The 20,904-nt window shown below is 48.1% G+C and overlaps 1 protein-coding gene across 2 annotated transcripts; it reads left to right on the top strand.

Annotated features, from left to right (window-relative positions):
- Positions 1-862: 862 nt before the first annotated feature.
- Positions 863-11,926, top strand: b2m (beta-2-microglobulin). 2 transcript variants are annotated; one of them, XM_031893120.1, is made up of 5 exons: positions 863-1,160; positions 2,813-2,963; positions 9,478-9,753; positions 10,236-10,257; positions 10,899-11,926. In XM_031893120.1, exons 2-4 carry the CDS (start codon positions 2,894-2,896, stop codon positions 10,244-10,246), a joined length of 357 nt encoding a protein of 118 aa, XP_031748980.1. In that variant the 5' UTR covers positions 863-1,160; positions 2,813-2,893; the 3' UTR covers positions 10,247-10,257; positions 10,899-11,926. The 2 variants fall into 2 exon arrangements, with proteins under 2 accessions (XP_031748980.1, XP_031748981.1); XM_031893121.1 differs by lacking the exons at positions 863-1,160; positions 2,813-2,963 and adding an exon at positions 3,039-3,078.
- The last annotated feature ends 8,978 nt before the right edge of the window (positions 11,927-20,904 follow it).

Here is a 20,904-nt window from a genome sequence, read left to right as displayed (position 1 = left end):
CACCCCTCATGTGAAACCCAGACAGGGACCTGAGAGGATCTATAGGGAGCTCCAATAAAGGGGCCATTGTTACAGATAGGGTTAATGTTTAGCCCAAAGGGAAACCCTTTTCATTTACCAGTTTCATGATCTTGATGTTCTCCAAACCATATTTCAAACATCCGACTGGTTTTGCCTATATAATACAATGAATAAGGACATTTAGGGGCAGATTTATCAAAGCTCACCACAGAAAAATTCACCCACTTTCTATCCATTCCTATGGGATTTTCTTTTGTAGATGGCTTGATCCACCAAATAGCAAATGAACGCGTTGGCATACAATGGCATGACTGGGCTATATATTGAGGTGCTGTCTATCTGTAGGTAGAAAGTACGTTAAAAATCTTTTGCAGCGTGCATTTACCAACAAATATTTGGAATAGGCAAACAGAAAGAATGACTGAAAGAATAAATGAAGGCACCGGGCACATAGTTACATACATAGTTACATAGGTTTGAAAAAAGACCAGAGTCCATCAAGTTCAACCCTTCCAAGTAAACCCAGCACCCACAACCCACACCTACCAATCTATACACTCACATACATAAACTATATATACAAACACTAATACTAACTGTAGATTATGTTCTAAGCCTTCATATAACTGGAACCAAATGCTACCTGCCATAGCCAGAAACAGCCACAAGGTGTCACTACATAGCCAATAATAAAAAAAATATTTTTTTATTCTGTAAAATTGTGTTTATCAGTTAAACTGCAGGGAAGCTGCTGTACCAGGAGTAGTAAGGGATGATCCGCAGACAAGCAGAGACACATTTAAAAGCCTGGGAAAACTTTTCTAGGACTAGAAGTCCAATCAGAAAACATCATGGATATGCAATAACTGCCAGTCTACTTGTGGACTGAACCCCATGCCTGCTGGTCTTGCAGCTCTCTCTCCTGGTCACAGATATGTTGTTTAACTACGAATTATCAGCTCCCATTATCCTACAGAGAGCCCGGGGGCTGCAGGTTGGAAGTTCCGGGCCCCAGGCCAGGTCACGTGAGCTCCCCAGAGCAGATGACGGCGGCCAAGATAAAGAAATGCAAAGTCATGGCTGGAACTGACTGCCAGTCCCACTAACCAACAGGCACCCTGCACACTGCCATCTATCAGGTAGGAGGGATTAACCCCCCCATAATCATATTTAGCCTATAATTCACCCACCCACCATTCTCCTACCATCCTTTATCCATGGGACTCTGTTTGTCTCCTCACTTCAGTCTTTTTTTCCCTTCTTCCTCCCCTTTCTGTCTATCTTGCTCCCTTCCCATTGTTCTGCTGATCGGCTGCTGGGGGTGAGGGGGGGGGATATCACTCCAACTTGCAGCGCAGCAGTAAAGTGTGCCTGAGTCTGAGCTTTCAGCCAGCGCTACACATTAGAACTGCTTTCAGCTAACCTATTGTTTCTCCTACTCCCATGTAACTGGAGGAGTCCCAAGCCGGACTTGGATTTCTTACTATTGAGTGCTATTCTGATACCTACTGGGAGCTGCTATCTTGCTCCCTTCCCATTGTTCTGCTGATCGGCTGCGGGGGTGAGGGGGGGGGGGGGATATCACTCCAACTTGCAGCGCAGCAGTAAAGTGTGCCTGAGTCTGCGCTTTCAGAAGGAGCCAGCGCTACACACATTTCCAATTAAACCTACAGGCATAATGCATTTTAAAGGAGACATATTGGATAAATGGGAAAAATGGCTAATTTTGTAGGCAATTATGAATAATATCCGGTGCTGGTTTCCCTTTGGGCTAAACATTAACCCTATCTGTAAAAATGGCCCCTTTATTGGAGCTCCCTATAGATCCTCTCACTTCTCTGTCCAGTGTGAAATGGAGAGTGGGCGTGTCCTAACGGTCCCTGCCAGAAGCACAGTAGGAGGGGGAGAGCCAATCACAGCCCTGCAGTCACAAAAGCACAGACAGGCTTCAGTTCCCTATCAGGTCAGCCTAGCTGCTGATTGGTTCCTATCCTACAGTGCAGGGTACGGAGGGCCGCCGGCTCCCCAGCTCATCCAGAGAATTCAGCCAGCAGGAAGTGGCACAGATGGGCGGGGCTAGTGGGGTTTGGGGGGAATTTCTCAATAAATCAGTCAGAAACACAACTTTAAGCACAATCCTTCTATATCTAGAGGAGTATAATTCCCTGGTACATTCATCATTTTTATAGGATATGTCTCCTTTAAACAAATGCCGAACACATTAGACTTCTGTTGCACAAATATCCATGAATAGACTATACTATAGGCTCTGCTGGGCCATTACCCCTGTACTACTCCCCACTGACACCTATAGGTGCCCCAGCGCTAATACAGCTGACTCAATGATAAGCATATTTGTATTGCGGTGCCCACACGTTACACGGGCCTCTCCCGGTTCCCCACACGTTACACGGGCCTCTCCCCGGTTCCCCACACGTTACACGGGCCTCTCCCCGGTTCCCCACACGTTACACGGGCCTCTCCCGGTTCCCCACACGTTACACGGGCCTCTCCCGGTTCCCCACACGTTACACGGGCCGCTCCCCGGTTCCCCACACGTTACACGGGCCTCTCCCGGTTCCCCACACGTTACACGGGCCGCTCCCCGGTGCCCCACACACAAGCAGCTGCGAAACTGACGGCCCCTCCCGGCCCATACACAGGCGGGTTCGCTCATCCCCTCCGAGTTGCTTTCACTTTCGCTGCCGCACAACCTTCCGTGCCAGTATCTGCCTAGTGACAGTGACGTTTGCACCACTCTAATTTTTGGTTGGCTGCAATCTGTTTGTAGGCTCCGGCGCTGGGTGACACAAGGCAGACACAGTTCAGTTGCTGAAAGGAGCGGAGCGATATTGAGTCTGAGAGCGACACCATGAAGATCGCACTGAGTTTGCTGAGCCTGGGGCTGGTCCTGGCACTGACACTGGCAGAGAGTAACATCAGTGAGTATGGCCCCTTAGCTCCCCCCTACCTGCCCCTTGTCTCATCTGCCTCTGTGTGTGTGTGTGTGAGTGCTAGCTCTTGGGTAGGCCATGGGGCTGGCAGAGAGTAACATCAGTAAGTATGGCCCCTTAGCTCTCCCCTACCTGCCCCCTGCCCCTTGTCTCATCTGCCCTGCCTGTGTGTGTGTGTTAGAGTGCTAGCTCTTGGGTACACCATGGGGCTGCTTGGGATCACTTTCACTTTATATTAATGGAAAAAGCTATATTCTGAGGGCCCTAAACTGATGTTGCTGTGGGGCCCAGTGCCTTCTAGTTACACAATTGTGCAAGCTCACTTGTTGGGGGGGTGAGTGTAAGCTCTATAGACAAGGCATGTGTATTCCCTTGGCCTGGTAATACAGGTGCCCGGATCCCTAGAGATAAGTGCGGGGATGTTTGGGAGTCTCTGGCGCAGGGAGATTCCCAGAAATCACATGGGTCTGGGCACCATTAGTTTCACTTTTGTACAGTAACTCGGGCACATTCGGGCAGTTCCAGAACTTACTGGGAATGACTCTAATAATATCTAATAACACTGAACTCATCTCTGACGTGTGTGTGGGGAACAGTGATCATAACATGGCTGAATAAAAGTTAGTGTCGGGGTTGGGAAGAAAAAAACGTGCTTTTAGGGCATTCAAGTTAGCTGGGGCAGCTGGGGCTTTCATCAGGTACAGGGGGGCAAATAAAGCAGCAAAAAAGCTATCAGGCAAGCTAAAATAGAGATGGGAAGGGATATTGCAGCTAGGAGTAAAAAGAATCCAAAATTATTTATTAATTATGTGAATAGTAAAAAAATGAAGCAAGAAGGGGTGGGAACCTTATTATCACGGGGGGGGGTACGTTGGTTGATGAGAACGGGGAAAAAGCAGAAATTTTGAACTCTTATTTTTCATCTGTCTATACATCTGAGGAGCCAGATAATGAAGGCTTCCCTTGTAATATGCCCAGTTCTAGTAATTTAGCTACTGACGCGTGGGTCACTCGGGAGGGAATTCAAAAGAGACTTGAACATGTAAAGGTAAACAAAGGTCCAGGGCCGGATGGGATTCATCCCAGGGTATTAAATGAGCTGAGCGCTGTGATTGCCAAACCTCTTCACTTAATTTTTCAGGATTCGTTGAGGTTTGGCATGGTGCCGAGAGACTGGCGGATTGCTAATGTGGTGCCGTTATTTAAAAAGGGATCCCGTTCACAGCCTGAAAACTATAGGCCTGTTAGTCTGACATCAGTAGCAGGAAAGCTTCTGGAAGGGGTAATAAGGGATAGGGTACTTGAATACATTGCAGTTCACAATACTATTAGTTTGTGCCAGCATGGTTTTATGGGTAACAGATCTTGCCAGACTAATTTAGTCACCTTTTATGAGGAGGTGAGCAGGAACCTTGATGCTGGAATGGCAGTGGATGGGATCTACTTGGACTTTGCTAAAGCGTTTGATACAGTACCTCACAGAAGGTTAATGATCAAATTAAGGAATATTGGCCTAGAACATAATATTTGTAATTGGATAGAGAATTGGAAAACTGGGCAGCAAACTGGGAAATGAGGTTCAATGTTGATAAGTGCAAAGTTATGCACTTTGGTAGAAATAATATAAACGCAAACTATCTACTGAATGGTAGTGTGTTGGGGGTTTCCTTAATGGAGAAGGATCTAGGGGTTTTTGTTGATAACAAGTTGTCTAATTCCAGGCAGTGTCATTCTGTGGCTACTAAAGCAAATAAAGTGCTGTCTTGTATAAAAAGGGCATTGACTCAAGGGATGAGAACATAATTTTGCCCCTTTATAGGTCCCTGGTAAGGCCTCACCTTGAGTATGGGGGGCAGTTTTGGGCTCCAGTCCTTAAGAAGGATATTAATGAGCTGGAGAGAGTGCAGAGACTGCAACTAAACTGGTTAAGGGGATGGAAGGGTTAAACTATGAGGTTAGACTGTCAGGGTTGGGGTTGTTTTCTCTGGAAAAGAGGCGCTTGCGAGGGGACATGATTACTCTGTACAAGTACATTAGAGGGGATTATAGGCAGATGGGGGATGTTCTTTTTTCCCATAAAAACAATCAGCGCACCAGAGGCCCCCCCTTTAGATTAGAGGAACGGAGCTTCCATTTGAAGCAGCGTCGGGGGTTCCTCACAGTGAGGGCAGTGAGGTTGGTAATTGCCTATTGGAATTGCCCTGCTTGCCATTGCCCCGGAGGCCTGCTGCCTGCCCACAGTTTCAGCCGTACCCTGCCTGCCTTGGGGTACAATAGTATTCTGTGCCCCCCAGACTTGCTGAAGGCTGCACTGGTGCCACCAATGTGAGATGTACTGTACGGGCACAGCCCGACCCATATCCCCAGTGGCACGGTGGGACTGGGCAGGATTGGCATTGTCTCTGCCAGTCAGGATGTAGTCAGAGGCGGGTACGTTTGGCAGCAACATATTTTTTTTTTTTTGGAGGTTTTTATTTTATTTTATTAACAATACATTGAGATGTACAGTGCTATGGCCACAAAACCAAAAGTAAATTTCAAATCCGTGTAACCCGGGCAGCCCTGAACTAGGAAGCAAGTTAGTGAAAAAGGCAGGCACTCCGGAGTCTAAAGTAAAATCTAGATCTAAATCTATACATCTATATATATAATATAGATATATATCCACATATATAAAGGAGGTGTATACCTATACAAATAGAACACAGTTTATATCAATTTGTAAACTGATACAATCTGTCTACTAATGGGTTTAGTCTTACGGATAAACTTAGATATGAATGGATGTGGATATATATATATATATATAGATGTATAGATTTAGATCTAGATTTTACTTTTATTAATTACAAAGCTTTTACGATTGATTTGAACTGTTGATTCTAATTGTATGTTCTATAATTATTGGTCAGTACTGTCACCATATGATTGGTCAGCTTGACTTTAAATACTCAGTGCTTACAGGATGTCATCCAGCCTATGATTAAGTACCCAGAATGGTACGAAACGCGTAAGGCTTCATATCACTTATGTGTATTATTCAATAAAGTAACTTTGATTTTACTTTAAAATTTGAGCTCCAATTCTACTTATATGGACTTCCGGAGTGCCTGCCTTTTTCACTAACTTGCTTCCTATATGGTTCCCCAATGCTGAGGGGCTGGGGCCTGAGCGCCTGAACAACGGGTAAGCTCTAACCATCACTGCTTAGATCTATATTTATTTTGTGGACTAATTGTCAGCTCTGAACAAGGCATTGCGGTTGTTAGAGAGTCTATTGGCTCCTGGGTGTCGGGATTATACAGTGGGGTTTGCCTCAGGCTGAGCCTCTATCCTGGGTTCCAATACATTATCCAATTAATTGGGGCAGGTACATTAGTTAATTAGTGGGAGTCTGGTATTGACTAGTTGTACCCATTGTTGGATATCGGGTGGGTCAGGACCATTTTATTGCGTAAATATACAGATCTAAGTAGCGTTCTAGATTTATCCAAAGGCACTAGGTCGTCAATTAAGACCAGTAAACACACTTCTGGGGATACAATTCCCAGTAGGGGAATTTGTTCGTTTAAGTATTTAGTTACCTTTGTCCAGTACTCAAGAATTATGGGACAGGCCCGTCTTAGGTGGAAAAACCCAGCATTTGGGATTTGGGGCAAGGAGCATTTGGATTTTTCCCCATGGCCTTTAGTCGTAGTGGAATAATGTATTATTATTATTATTTAGGGATGCACCCAATCCCGGAATCGGTTCGGGATTCGGGCCGAATCCAGCCTTTTTTTTTTATGGATTCGGTTTCGTCCGAATCCACGGCCCTGGCCGAACCGAATCTGAGTTCTAATTAGCAAAATTAGTAAAAATTTAGGGGGGAAATTTAAACCTTTCACAATCCTAATTAGAACTAATGAGTTCGGGGGTTCGGCAGAACCCAAAAAAGTGGGTTCGGTGCATCCCTATTATTATTATTATTAATAACATTTATGTATAAAGTGCCAACATACCCCGCAGCGCTGTACAATAAGTGGGTTACATACATTGGGCATACAGAGTAACATATAAAGCAATCAATAACCGATACAGGAGGTGAAGAGAGCCCTGCCCAAAAGAGCTTACAATCTACAAGGAGTAACATATAAAGCAATCAGTAACCGATACAGGAGGGGAAGAGAGCCCTGCCCAAAAGAGCTTACACTCTACAAGGAGTAACATATAAAGCAATCAGTAACCGATACAGGAGGGGAAGGGAGCCCTGTCCCAAAAGAGCTTACACTCTACAAGGAGTAACATATAAAGCAATCAGTAACCGATACAGGAGGTGAAGAGAGCCCTGCCCAAAAGAGCTTACACTCTACAAGGAGTAACATATAAAGCAATCAGTAACCGATACAGGAGGGGAAGGGAGCCCTGTCCCAAAAGAGCTTACACTCTACAAGGAGTAACATATAAAGCAATCAGTAACCGATACAGGAGGTGAAGAGAGCCTTCCCAGAAGAGCTTACAATCTAATGTAGATCCTATGTATTACCTTTAACTGAATCATTCTATCTTTGGTAGAGATGGGGGAGCTGTATAATGTCTCCCATTAATCACTGTCCGGCTGCGGGATATCACCCACCCATTTGTGTTTTGCTGATTCAAATGGAGCCCTAAGGGCCTGTATAAGTACCTCGCACAGGTCGGACACCAGCTTTTTGGGATTTGGGTCCCGTAGCCTTTGCTCATAGGATAGTGTTGTACAGGTATGGGATCCCTTATCCGGAAACCCGTTATTCAGAAAGCTCCGAATTACGGAATGCCTGTCTCCCATAGACTCCATTTTAATAAAATAATTCAGAATTTTAAAACTGATTTCCTTTTTCTCTGTAATAATAAAACAGTACCTGAACTTGATCCCAACTAAGATATAATTACCCCTTATTGGGGCAGAACAACCCTATTGGGTTTATTTCATGGTTAAATGATTCCCTTTTCTCTGTAATAATAAAACAGTACCTGTACTTGATCCCAACTAAGATATAATTACCCCTTATTGGGGCAGAACAGCCCTATTGGGTTTATTTAATGGTTAAATGATTCCCTTTTCTCTGTAATAATAAAACAGTACCTGTACTTGATCCCAACTAAGATATAATTACCCCTTATTGGGGGCAGAACAGCCCTATTGGGTTTATTTCATGGTTAAATGATTCCCTTTTCTCTGTAATAATAAAACAGTACCTGTACTTGATCCCAACTAAGATATAATTACCCCTTATTGGGGGCAGAACAGCCCTATTGGGTTTATTTCATGGTTAAATGATTCCCTTTTCTCTGTAATAATAAAACAGTACCTGTACTTGATCCCAACTAAGATATAATTACCCCTTATTGGGGGCAGAACAGCCCTATTGGGTTTATTTCATGGTTAAATGATTCCCTTTTCTCTGTAATAATAAAACAGAACCTGTACTTGATCCCAACTAAGATATAATTACCCCTTATTGGGGCAGAACAGCCCTATTGGGTTTATTTCATGGTTAAATGATTCCCTTTTCTCTGTAATAATAAAACAGAACCTGTACTTGATCCCAACTAAGATATAATTACCCCTTATTGGGGGCAGAACAGCCCTATTGGGTTTATTTCATGGTTAAAGGATTCCCTTTTCTCTGTAATAATAAAACAGTACCTGTACTTGGGCTAAACATTAACCCTATCTGTAACAATGGCCCCTTTATTGGAGCTCCCTATAGATCCTCTCAGGTCCCTGTCTGGGTTTCACATGAGGGGTGGGCGTGTCCTAACGGTATGGGGCACAGTTGCCATAGACAGGTAGATCTTCCCTGGCACAGACAATATAGGGCAAAGTTGCCACAGACAGCACTAATTGCCATAAGCCCCCCCCCCCCCATAGGCAGTCCCATTGGCAGGCACACAGTGAAGTGTAACTTCTTTGAGCACATAAAGTGGGGAAATGAATGGGGAATGAGCCCCCCATAATGTATAATCCAGGAGAAGCGGGAAAAGCAATTGCTTTATATCCCACAAGGGGAAGAGATGCTCCAATGTGTAACTGTGCCCTCTGCTGCACTCTCTCCAGCGCGCCAACTGTCTCTTCTAACTGCCTTCCCTTCATTTCCTTTGGGGGAGGGGGGATTTGTCTCAGTGTTATTCTATCAGTCACAGCTTCCTATGACTCCCAGGGGGTGCAGAGAGTTGTAGTTTCAGTTAATATCAGGCAGCAGACTATTTGGCCCCTGAGCCCCCAGCCACTTAAGTCAGCTCTGCTCATTGGAAGATCTAATTGAGGCCTAGGTCTCACTTTAGAGAGGGGGGGGGGGGGGAACCCCACTCCTTCTTATGCCTGCGCCCCCCATCCCAGTTGTGTAGTTGCCCTTGAACCCCACTCCTTATGCCTGCACCCCCCCATCCCAGTTGTGTAAGTTGCCCTTGAACCCCACTCCTTATGCCTGCACCCCCCCATCCCAGTTGTGTAAGTTGCCCTTCTCTGCCCCCCCGTCAGGTCCCCCGGTGGTTAAAGTTTACACTGCGGAGCCGGTGGAGTTTGGCAAAAAGAACGAGCTGATCTGCTATGCGTACGACTACCACCCTCCCCGCATGGAGATCTCTCTGCTCAAGAACGGAGTGGAGATCCCAGACACCAAGCAGAAGGATCCCTCGTTCCACCACAACTGGAAGTATTACACCATGATGAGTGCCCACGTGCACATCGACAGCGATGATAAAGTGGAATGTCTGGTCGCCCACAATGGGAGCCCCCCCAAGAGGCACAAATTGGGTAAGGGGGGTCCCCACTCAGCAACAATACAGAGTAATGTGGGAACATGAGTAAGGGGAGCAGAGCAATAGCAGGGGCACGGGGTATCTGGGTAAGGGGAGCAGAGCAATAGCAGGGGCACAGGGTATCTGGGTAAGGGGAGCAGAGCAATAGCAGGGGCACGGGGTATCTGGGTAAGGGGAGCAGAGCAATAGCAGGGGCATGGGGTATCTGGGTAAGGGGAGCAGAGCAGTTGCAGGGGCATGGGGTATCTGGGTAAGGGGAGCAGAGCAATAGCAGGGGCACGGGGTATCTGGGTAAGGGGAGCAGAGCAATAGCAGGGGCACGGGGTATCTGGGTAAGGGGAGCAGAGCAGGGGCAGGGGCACATGTTGATTGAGTATATGAAGTGGAGGAATAGCAGGGGGAGGGGCTATTGGAGTTGGGGGAGGGATCAGGCAGGAGCACAGTCTGTCACTGACCCTTTATCCTTCTCTCCCACAGACATGTTCTGAGCCGCAGACTGGTGAGTGCAATGTCCCTCATTATCCCTAGGGGGCAGATATATACACACAGGGCAGATAATATTATTGGGGCAGATAATATTATTGGGGGCAGATATATACACGCAGGGCAGATAATATTATTGGGGCAGATATATACACGCAGGGCAGATAATATTATTGGGGCAGATATATACACACAGGGCAGATAATATTATTGGGGCAGATATATACACGCAGGGCAGATAATATTATTGGGGGCAGATATATACACGCAGGGCAGAGAATATTATTGGGGCAGATATATACACGCAGGGCAGATAATATTATTGGGGGCAGATATATACACGCAGGGCAGATAATATTATTGGGGGCAGATACATACACGCAGGGCAGATAATATTATTGGGGCAGATATATACACACAGGGCAGATAATATTATTGGGGCAGATATATACACGCAGGGCAGATAATATTATTGGGGCAGATATATACACGCAGGGCAGATAATATTAAAATGACAGTTGCTGCCAGGCCACGCCCATAGGGGCACAGAGACAGGGGGTAATGGAATATAGTGCTTAGGGGTAACTTTCCTGCCAGAGGGGTGGGCATGGGGCTTTACCCAGCAGTGCATTTAACCCTTTCTCTTTTTTTTTTCAGACTGCAGCTGAAGATTGAGGAAAGCAGATTCCAACACCCTGCCCTCTTCCCTTCCCTGTCCCTCCCACTTCCCTTCCCTTTCCCTCCCACTTCCCTTCCCTGTCCCTCCCACTTCCCTTCCCTGTCCCTCCCACTTCCCTTCCCTTTCCCTCCCACTTCCCTTCCCTGTCCCTCCCACTTCCCTTCCCTTTCCCTCCCACTTCCCTTCCCTGTCCCTCCCACTTCCTTTCCCTTTCCCTCCCACTTCCCTTCCCTTTCCCTCCCACTTCCTTTCCCTTTTCCTCTCACTTCCCTTTCCCTCCCACTTCCTGTCCCTCCCACTTCCTTTCCCTCCCATAATGCTATATAGCTACATAGCTTCCGGGGGTGTAACCCTTACAGGATCAGGGCGGAGTGTGAAGTGAATGTCCCCTCACTTTCCCCTCTGCCGCCCCCTAGAGAAGGCTCTTTGATTCAGTCTAGAGATTGCCCCGCTCCATGCTCCCCTATACACATTACACAGACTCTATACACATAGGTCTCTTCTGTGTTACCCCCTTAGGGCAGTATTGATTCCCACCCTCCCCCTTATACATTACAATCTATACATTTGCTTCCTATAGCGCCACCTAGGGTTCTTTTTATATACAGATAATTGTGCTGTAATTACTGCTTATTGATTGGAGTGAGTGCACATGTCTGCCCCCTTGTGGCGAGCCTGTGCTACAGCAATGATCTAGCGCTACTTTAGCTGGTATTCATCCAATCACTGATCTCTATACATACAGTAAGGTTTTATGTTTCACAGCTCACAGGCCATTAGAGCAGGGATGTCCCAGCATGCATCGCTTTCTTCAGTGTTTACCAACAGCCAAAGATTTGAGGGTTGTAGTTCAACAACATCCACGTATCGGCAGTAGCAGCGTCAAGTTCATCCCTGTGTTATAACCATGGCTCTTTATAATAAAACTGAGATTTTTGTTTCTGATTGGTTTGTGCTCTAACTGGGTGTTTATTTACAATTTTAAATAAATTAAATTTTAATCTATTGTCTGCTAGCCTCGCCCCTCATTCTGTCTATCAGTCTCTGCTGCACACATTAAAGGGCAAGTTCATCCTGTTGGTTTTCCAATTTTTATCTGGTGCCATTGCATGCTATCCTGCCTAGTAACATGGTGTGTGGTGCTCCCTCTGCTGGGCACAGAAAGGCATTGCATCTGACAAGGTGTTTCAGGTTTCAGTGCAGTGATAGGGCAACGTATTCCATCTAGTGGTCAGAGACTGTCACTGCAGTTGCTTCTCTTACTGATATCAGGGAGAGCATTGTATAAAACAAAGATCCCCGTCTGCTGGATGGAGGATGTCACTAGAAGCAGAAGTCACACTGACATGAGGGAGCCTTGGGAAACGCCATCTGCTGGCCAGAGGCAGTCAGTGCAATAGTGTGTCCATATTTGACCTGGGGGAGAGGAAAGGTGCACCCTCTGCTGGGAAGAAGAAGTTACTACAAGTGCTGCCTTGTGTTATATTGTTTCATATTCCGGAGCCCCTGGGGCAGGGAATAGAAAGGGACAGGCAAACGCTGCTTCTATAGCAGTTATATATACAAATGATGTAAAAACCATTATAAATGAATAATGAGTGTATATTGCAAAGTTGCTTAGAATTTTGTTGGATTTTATTAAGCGAAAATGGGTTGACTTGACCTTTAATCTTTGGTCCAAGTAGTACCTGCCTTAACTGCTTGTTGCCCTGTTGTGTAGAACACATACAGGATGTGCCCAGAAGCTTCCAGTAGTGTGCGCTTATGTTTGGGAGTCACAGACAAGAATCCTGATGGCGGCCTGATCATTTCCTGGGATTGGAAGAGAAGTTCCTTTGTGTCATTGTTATATTCTGCCAGCAGGTGGCGCCATAATACCAGAAATCTATAGAGTGAGTTTCAGCTGGATGTGGGTTTCTGGGCGGCTTTACACTAAACTTCCATGAACTGCAGGTTGTTTGGAGGGCGATGTGGCCACAGAGGGAGGTTTGTGGGAAAGAGAAGAACCGCAGCGCTGCTCCCTCACAGAGTGTAATGTAGGGAGTTTGGTTCTGTTTGTACAATCTGTGGCTTCCAGGTGCTGCTGAACTACAAATACCAACCAGAATCCTTTAGGAGCAGGTTTGCCTTGTCACAGAACCCCTCAGTGACTGCTAATATCCTTATCATTTACAGTAGGGGGTACATTATCCCTTATAATACATGAGTGATACTCAGAGTTCCCTGTATAACTCAGCCTGCAGCCTTGTGCCTTTATATGGGGGGCACAGAACCCCTCAGTGACTGCTAATATCCTTATCAGTTACAGTAGGGGGTACATTATCCCTTATAATACATGAGTGATACTCAGAGTTCCCTGTATAACTCAGCCTGCAGCCTTGTGCCTTTATATGGGGGGCACAGAACCCCTCAGTGACTGCTAATATCCTTATCATTTACAGTAGGGGGTACATTATCCCTTATAATACATGAGTGATACTCAGAGTTCCCTGTATAACTCAGCCTGCAGCCTTGTGCCTTTATATGGGCACAGAACCCCTCAGTGACTGCTAATATCCTTATCATTTACAGTAGGGGGTACATTATCCCTTATAATACATGAGTGATACTCAGAGTTCCCTGTATAACTCAGCCTGCAGCCTTGTGCCTTTATATGGGGGGCACAGAACCCCTCAGTGACTGCTAATATCCTTATCATTTACAGTAGGGGGTACATTATCCCTTATAATACATGAGTGATACTCAGAGTTCCCTGTATAACTCAGCCTGCAGCCTTGTGCCTTTATATGGGGGGCACAGAACCCCTCAGTGACTGCTAATATCCTTATCATTTACAGTAGGGGGTACATTATCCCTTATAATACATGAGTGATACTCAGAGTTCCCTGTATAACTCAGCCTGCAGCCTTGTGCCTTTATATGGGGGGCACAGAACCCCTCAGTGACTGCTAATATCCTTATCATTTACAGTAGGGGGTACATTATCCCTTATAATACATGAGTGATACTCAGAGTTCCCTGTATAACTCAGCCTGCAGCCTTGTACCTTTATATGGGCACAGAACCCCTCAGTGACTGCTAATATCCTTATCATTTACAGTAGGGGGTACATTATCCCTTATAATACATGAGTGATACTCAGAGTTCCCTGTATAACTCAGCCTGCAGCCTTGTGCCTTTATATGGGCACAGAACCCCTCAGTGACTGCTAATATCCTTATCATTTACAGTAGGGGGTACATTATCCCTTATAATACATGAGTGATACTCAGAGTTCCCTGTATAACTCAGCCTGCAGCCCCTGTATATGAGTTGGGGGCCCTGTATATGAGTTAGTGGCCCCTGTATATGAGTTGGGCCCCTGTATATGAGTTGGGGCCTCTGTATATGAGTTGGGGCCCCTGTTTGAGTTAGGGCCCCAGTATATGAGTTGGGGGCCCTGTATATGAGTTGGGGGCCCAGTATATGAGTTGGGGGCCCAGTATATGAGTTGGGGCCCCTGTATATGAGTTGGGGCCCCTGTATATGAGTTGGGGGCCCTGTATATGAGTTGGGGCCCCTGTATATGAGTTGGGGACCCTGTATATGAGTAAGTGGCCCCTGTATATGAGTTGGGGGCCCTGTATATGAGTTAGTGGCCCCTGTATATGAGTTAGTGGCCCCTGTATATGAGTTGGGCCCTGTATATGAGTTGGGGGCCCTGTATATGAGTTGGGGCCCCTGTATATGAGTTGGGGGCCCTGTATATGAGTTAGTGGCCCCTGTATATGAGTTGGGCCCTGTATATGAGTTGGGGGCCCTGTATATGAGTTGGGGCCCCTGTATATGAGTTGGGCCCCTGTATATGAGTTAGTGGCCCCTGTATATGAGTTAGTGGCCCCTATATATGAGTTGGGCCCCTGTATATGAGTTGGGGGCCCAGTATATGAGTTGGGGCCCCTGTATATGAGTTGGGGCCCCTGTATATGAGTTGGGGGCCCAGTATATGAGTTGGGGCCCCTGTATATGAGTTGGGGCCCCTGTTTGAGTTAGGGCCCCAGTATATGAGTTGGGGGCCCATTATATGAGTTGGGGCCCCTGTATATGAGTTGGGGGCCCAGTATATGAGTTGGGGCCCCTGTATATGAGTTGGGGCCCCTGTATATGAGTTGGGGGCCCTGTATATGAGTTGGGGGCCCTGTATATGAGTTGGGGCCCCTGTATATGAGTTGGGGACCCTGTATATGAGTAAGTGGCCCCTGTATATGAGTTGGGGGCCCTGTATATGAGTTAGTGGCCCCTGTATATGAGTTGGGGCCCCTGTATATGAGTTGGGCCCCTGTATATGAGTTGGGGGCCCTGTATATGAGTTGGGGCCCCTGTATATGAGTTGGGGGCCCTGTATATGAGTTAGTGGCCCCTGTATATGAGTTGGGGCCCCTGTATATGAGTTGGGGCCCCTGTATATGAGTTGGGGGCCCTGTATATGAGTTAGTGGCCCCTGTATATGAGTTGGGCCCTGTATATGAGTTGGGGGCCCTGTATATGAGTTGGGGCCCCTGTATATGAGTTGGGGGCCCTGTATATGAGTTAGTGGCCCCTGTATATGAGTTGGGCCCTGTATATGAGTTGGGGGCCCTGTATATGAGTTGGGCCCCTGTATATGAGTTGGGGACCCTGTATATGAGTTGGGGCCCCTGTATATGAGTTGGGGACCCTGTATATGAGTTAGTGGCCCCTGTATATGAGTTGGGCCCTGTATATGAGTTGGGGGCCCTGTATATGAGTTGGGCCCCTGTATATGAGTTAGTGGCCCCTGTATATGAGTTGGGCCCTGTATATGAGTTGGGGGCCCTGTATATGAGTTGGGCCCCTGTATATGAGTAAGTGGCCCCTGTATATGAGTTGGGGCCCCTGTATATGAGTTGGGGGCCCTGTATATGAGTTGGGCCCCTGTATATGAGTTAGTGGCCCCTGTATATGAGTTGGGCCCTGTATATGAGTTGGGGCCCCTGTATATGAGTTGGGCCCCTGTATATGAGTTAGTGGCCCCTGTATATGAGTTGGGCCCTGTATATGAGTTGGGGGCCCTGTATATGAGTTGGGCCCTGTATATGAGTTGGGCCCCTGTATATGAGTTAGTGGCCCCTGTATATGAGTTGGGGGCCCTGTATATCAGTTGGGCCCCTGTATATGAGTAAGTGGCCCCTGTATATGAGTTGGGGCCCCTGTATATGAGTTGGGCCCCTGTATATGAGTAAGTGGCCCCTGTATATGAGTTGGGGGCCCTGTATATGAGTTGGGGCCCCTGTATATGAGTTGGGGGCCCTGTATATGAGTTGGGGGCCCTGTATATGAGTTGGGGCCCCTGTATATGAGTAAGTGGCCCCTGTATATGAGTTGGGGCCCCTGTATATGAGTTGGGCCCCTGTATATGAGTAAGTGGCCCCTGTATATGAGTTGGGGCCCCTGTATATGAGTAAGTGGCCCCTGTATATGAGTTGGGCCCCTGTATATGAGTTGGGGCCCCTGTATATGAGTAAGTGGCCCCTGTATATGAGTTGGGCCCCTGTATATGAGTTGGGGCCCCTGTATATGAGTTGGGGCCCCTGTATATGAGTAAGTGGCCCCTGTATATGAGTTGGGCCCCTGTATATGAGTTGGGGCCCCTGTATATGAGTTGGGCCCCTGTATATGAGTTGGGGCCCCTGTATATGAGTTGGGGGCCCTGTATATGAGTTGGGCCCCTGTATATGAGTTAGTGGCCCCTGTATATGAGTTGGGCCCTGTATATGAGTTGGGGGCCCTGTATATGAGTTGGGCCCTGTATATGAGTTGGGCCCCTGTATATGAGTTAGTGGCCCCTGTATATGAGTTGGGGGCCCTGTATATGAGTTGGGCCCCTGTATATGAGTAAGTGGCCCCTGTATATGAGTTGGGGGCCCTGTATATGAGTTGGGGCCCCTGTATATGAGTTGGGGCCCCTGTATATGAGTTGGGCCCCTGTATATGAGTAAGTGGCCCCTGTATATGAGTTGGGGGCCCTGTATATGAGTTGGGGGCCCTGTATATGAGTTGGGGCCCCTGTATATGAGTTGGGGGCCCTGTGTATGAGTTGGGGGCCCTGTATATGAGTTGGGGCCCCTGTATATGAGTAAGTGGCCCCTGTATATGAGTTGGGGCCCCTGTATATGAGTTGGGCCCCTGTATATGAGTAAGTGGCCCCTGTATATGAGTTGGGGCCCCTGTATATGAGTAAGTGGCCCCTGTATATGAGTTGGGGCCCCTGTATATGAGTAAGTGGCCCCTGTATATGAGTTGGGGCCCCTGTATATGAGTTGGGCCCCTGTATATGAGTAAGTGGCCCCTGTATATGAGTTGGGGGCCCTGTATATGAGTTGGGGCCCCTGTATATGAGTTAGTGGCCCCTGTATATGAGTTGGGGGCCCTGTATATGAGTAAGTGGCCCCTGTATATGAGTTGGGGGCCCTGTATATGAGTTGGGGCCCCTGTATATGAGTTGGGGCCCCTGTATATGAGTTAGTGGCCCCTGTATATGAGTTGGGGCCCCTGTATATGAGTAAGTGGCCCCTGTATATGAGTTAGTGGCCCCTGTATATGAGTTAGTGGCCCCTGTATATGAGTTGGGGCCCCTGTATATGAGTTGGGGGCCCTGTATATGAGTTGGGGCCCCTGTATATGAGTTGGGCCCTGTATATGAGTAAGTGGCCCCTGTATATGAGTTGGGCCCCTGTATATGAGTTGGGGCCCCTGTATATGAGTAAGTGGCCCCTGTATATGAGTTGGGCCCCTGTATATGAGTTGGGGCCCCTGTATATGAGTTGGGGGCCCTGTGTATGAGTTGGGGGCCCTGTATATGAGTTGGGGCCCCTGTATATGAGTAAGTGGCCCCTGTATATGAGTTGGGGCCCCTGTATATGAGTTGGGCCCCTGTATATGAGTAAGTGGCCCCTGTATATGAGTTGGGGCCCCTGTATATGAGTAAGTGGCCCCTGTATATGAGTTGGGGCCCCTGTATATGAGTAAGTGGCCCCTGTATATGAGTTGGGGCCCCTGTATATGAGTTGGGCCCCTGTATATGAGTAAGTGGCCCCTGTATATGAGTTGGGGGCCCTGTATATGAGTTGGGGCCCCTGTATATGAGTTAGTGGCCCCTGTATATGAGTTGGGGGCCCTGTATATGAGTAAGTGGCCCCTGTATATGAGTTGGGGGCCCTGTATATGAGTTGGGGCCCCTGTATATGAGTTGGGGCCCCTGTATATGAGTTAGTGGCCCCTGTATATGAGTTGGGGCCCCTGTATATGAGTAAGTGGCCCCTGTATATTGAGTTAGTGGCCCCTGTATATGAGTAGTGGCCCCTGTATATGAGTTGGGGCCCCTGTATATGAGTTGGGGGCCCTGTATATGAGTTGGGGCCCCTGTATATGAGTTGGGCCCTGTATATGAGTAAGTGGCCCCTGTATATGAGTTGGGCCCCTGTATATGAGTTGGGGCCCCTGTATATGAGTAAGTGGCCCCTGTATATGAGTTGGGCCCCTGTATATGAGTTGGGGCCCCTGTATATGAGTTGGGGCCCCTGTATATGAGTAAGTGGCCCCTGTATATGAGTTGGGCCCCTGTATATGAGTTGGGGCCCCTGTATATGAGTTGGGCCCCTGTATATGAGTTGGGGCCCCTGTATATGAGTTGGGGCCCCTGTATATGAGTAAGTGGCCCCTGTATATGAGTTGGGGCCCCTGTATATGAGTTGGGGCCCCTGTATATGAGTAAGTGGCCCCTGTATATGAGTTGGGCCCCTGTATATGAGTTGGGGCCCCTGTATATGAGTTGGGGCCCCTGTATATGAGTAAGTGGCCCCTGTATATGAGTTGGGGCCCCTGTATATGAGTAAGTGGCCCCTGTATATGAGTTGGGGCCCCTGTATATGAGTTGGGGCCCCTGTATATGAGTTGGGGCCCCTGTATATGAGTAAGTGGCCCCTGTATATGAGTTGGGCCCCTGTATATGAGTTGGGCCCCTGTATATGAGTTGGGCCCCTGTATATGAGTAAGTGGCCCCTGTATATGAGTTGGGCCCCTGTATATGAGTTGGGCCCCTGTATATGAGTTGGGGCCCCTGTATATGAGTAAGTGGCCCCTGTATATGAGTTAGTGGCCCCTGTATATGAGTTAGTGGCCCCTGTATATGAGTTGGGGCCCCTGTATATGAGTTGGGGGCCCTGTATATGAGTTGGGGCCCCTGTATATGAGTTGGGCCCTGTATATGAGTAAGTGGCCCCTGTATATGAGTTGGGCCCCTGTATATGAGTTGGGGCCCCTGTATATGAGTAAGTGGCCCCTGTATATGAGTTGGGCCCCTGTATATGAGTTGGGGCCCCTGTATATGAGTTGGGGCCCCTGTATATGAGTAAGTGGCCCCTGTATATGAGTTGGGCCCCTGTATATGAGTTGGGGCCCCTGTATATGAGTTGGGCCCCTGTATATGAGTTGGGGCCCCTGTATATGAGTTGGGGCCCCTGTATATGAGTAAGTGGCCCCTGTATATGAGTTGGGGCCCCTGTATATGAGTAAGTGGCCCCTGTATATGAGTTGGGCCCCTGTATATGAGTTGGGGCCCCTGTATATGAGTTGGGGCCCCTGTATATGAGTAAGTGGCCCCTGTATATGAGTTGGGGCCCCTGTATATGAGTAAGTGGCCCCTGTATATGAGTTGGGGCCCCTGTATATGAGTTGGGGCCCCTGTATATGAGTTGGGGCCCCTGTATATGAGTAAGTGGCCCCTGTATATGAGTTGGGCCCCTGTATATGAGTTGGGCCCCTGTATATGAGTTGGGCCCCTGTATATGAGTAAGTGGCCCCTGTATATGAGTTGGGCCCCTGTATATGAGTTGGGCCCCTGTATATGAGTTGGGGCCCCTGTATATGAGTAAGTGGCCCCTGTATATGAGTTAGGGGCCCTGGCAGGGGGGTTGCCTGAGGCTGAGGGGACAATACTGGGCAGTGACACTCCTGACGGCGCTGGGAAAGTCCTGTGACGTCGCTCACTGTAAGGAGCCGGGGAATGCGACACAAGCGAGGGGGGGGGGGTTAATGGGGACACTTCCTGGTGTGCGGGTAAATAGATACAAAAGTGAGGGGGAGAGGGAAGGGGGGACCCAATAGGAGCTGCACAGGAGAGAGGAACAGGGGCAGGTGGTGCTGCTGCCGTATAGTAACATATAAACCATTCCCCAGTTATATCCTCTCTCTTTCCTGGGATATCTGTCCCTCACAGAGACTGTCCCTCACAGAGACTGTCCCTCACAGAGACTGTCCCTCACAGAGACTGTCCCTCACAGAGACTGACCCTCACAGAGACTGTCCCTCACAGAGACTTTCCCTCACAGAGACTGACCCTCACAGAGACTGACCCTCACAGAGACTGTCCCTCACAGAGACTGACCCTCACAGAGACTGACCCTCACAGAGACTGACCCTCACAGAGACTGACCCTCACAGAGACTGCTCTCACAGAGACTGACCCTCACAGAGACTGTCCCTCACAGAGACTGTCCCTCACAGAGACTGACCCTCACAGAGACTGACCCTCACAGAGACTGACCCTCACAGAGACTGACCCTCACAGAGACTGCTCTCACAGAGACTGACCCTCACAGAGACTGTCCCTCACAGAGACTGACCCTCACAGAGACTGTCCCTCACAGAGACTGGCCCCCACAGAGACTGCTCTCACAGAGACTGTCCCTCACAGAGACTGTCCCTCACAGAGACTGCTCTCACAGAGACTGTCCCTCACAGAGACTGTCCCTCACAGAGACTGGCCCCCACAGAGACTGCTCTCACAGAGACTGTCCCTCACAGAGACTGTCCCTCACAGAGACTGCTCTCACAGAGACTGTCCCTCACAGAGACTGACCCTCACAGAGACTGTCCCTCACAGAGACTGTCCCTCACAGAGACTGCTCTCACAGAGACTGACCCTCA

Source organism: Xenopus tropicalis, chromosome 9 (assembly GCF_000004195.4).
Source record: "Xenopus tropicalis strain Nigerian chromosome 9, UCB_Xtro_10.0, whole genome shotgun sequence".
Taxonomy (NCBI): Eukaryota; Metazoa; Chordata; class Amphibia; order Anura; family Pipidae; genus Xenopus; species Xenopus tropicalis.
This window is presented reverse-complemented; position numbering and strand designations above follow the sequence as displayed.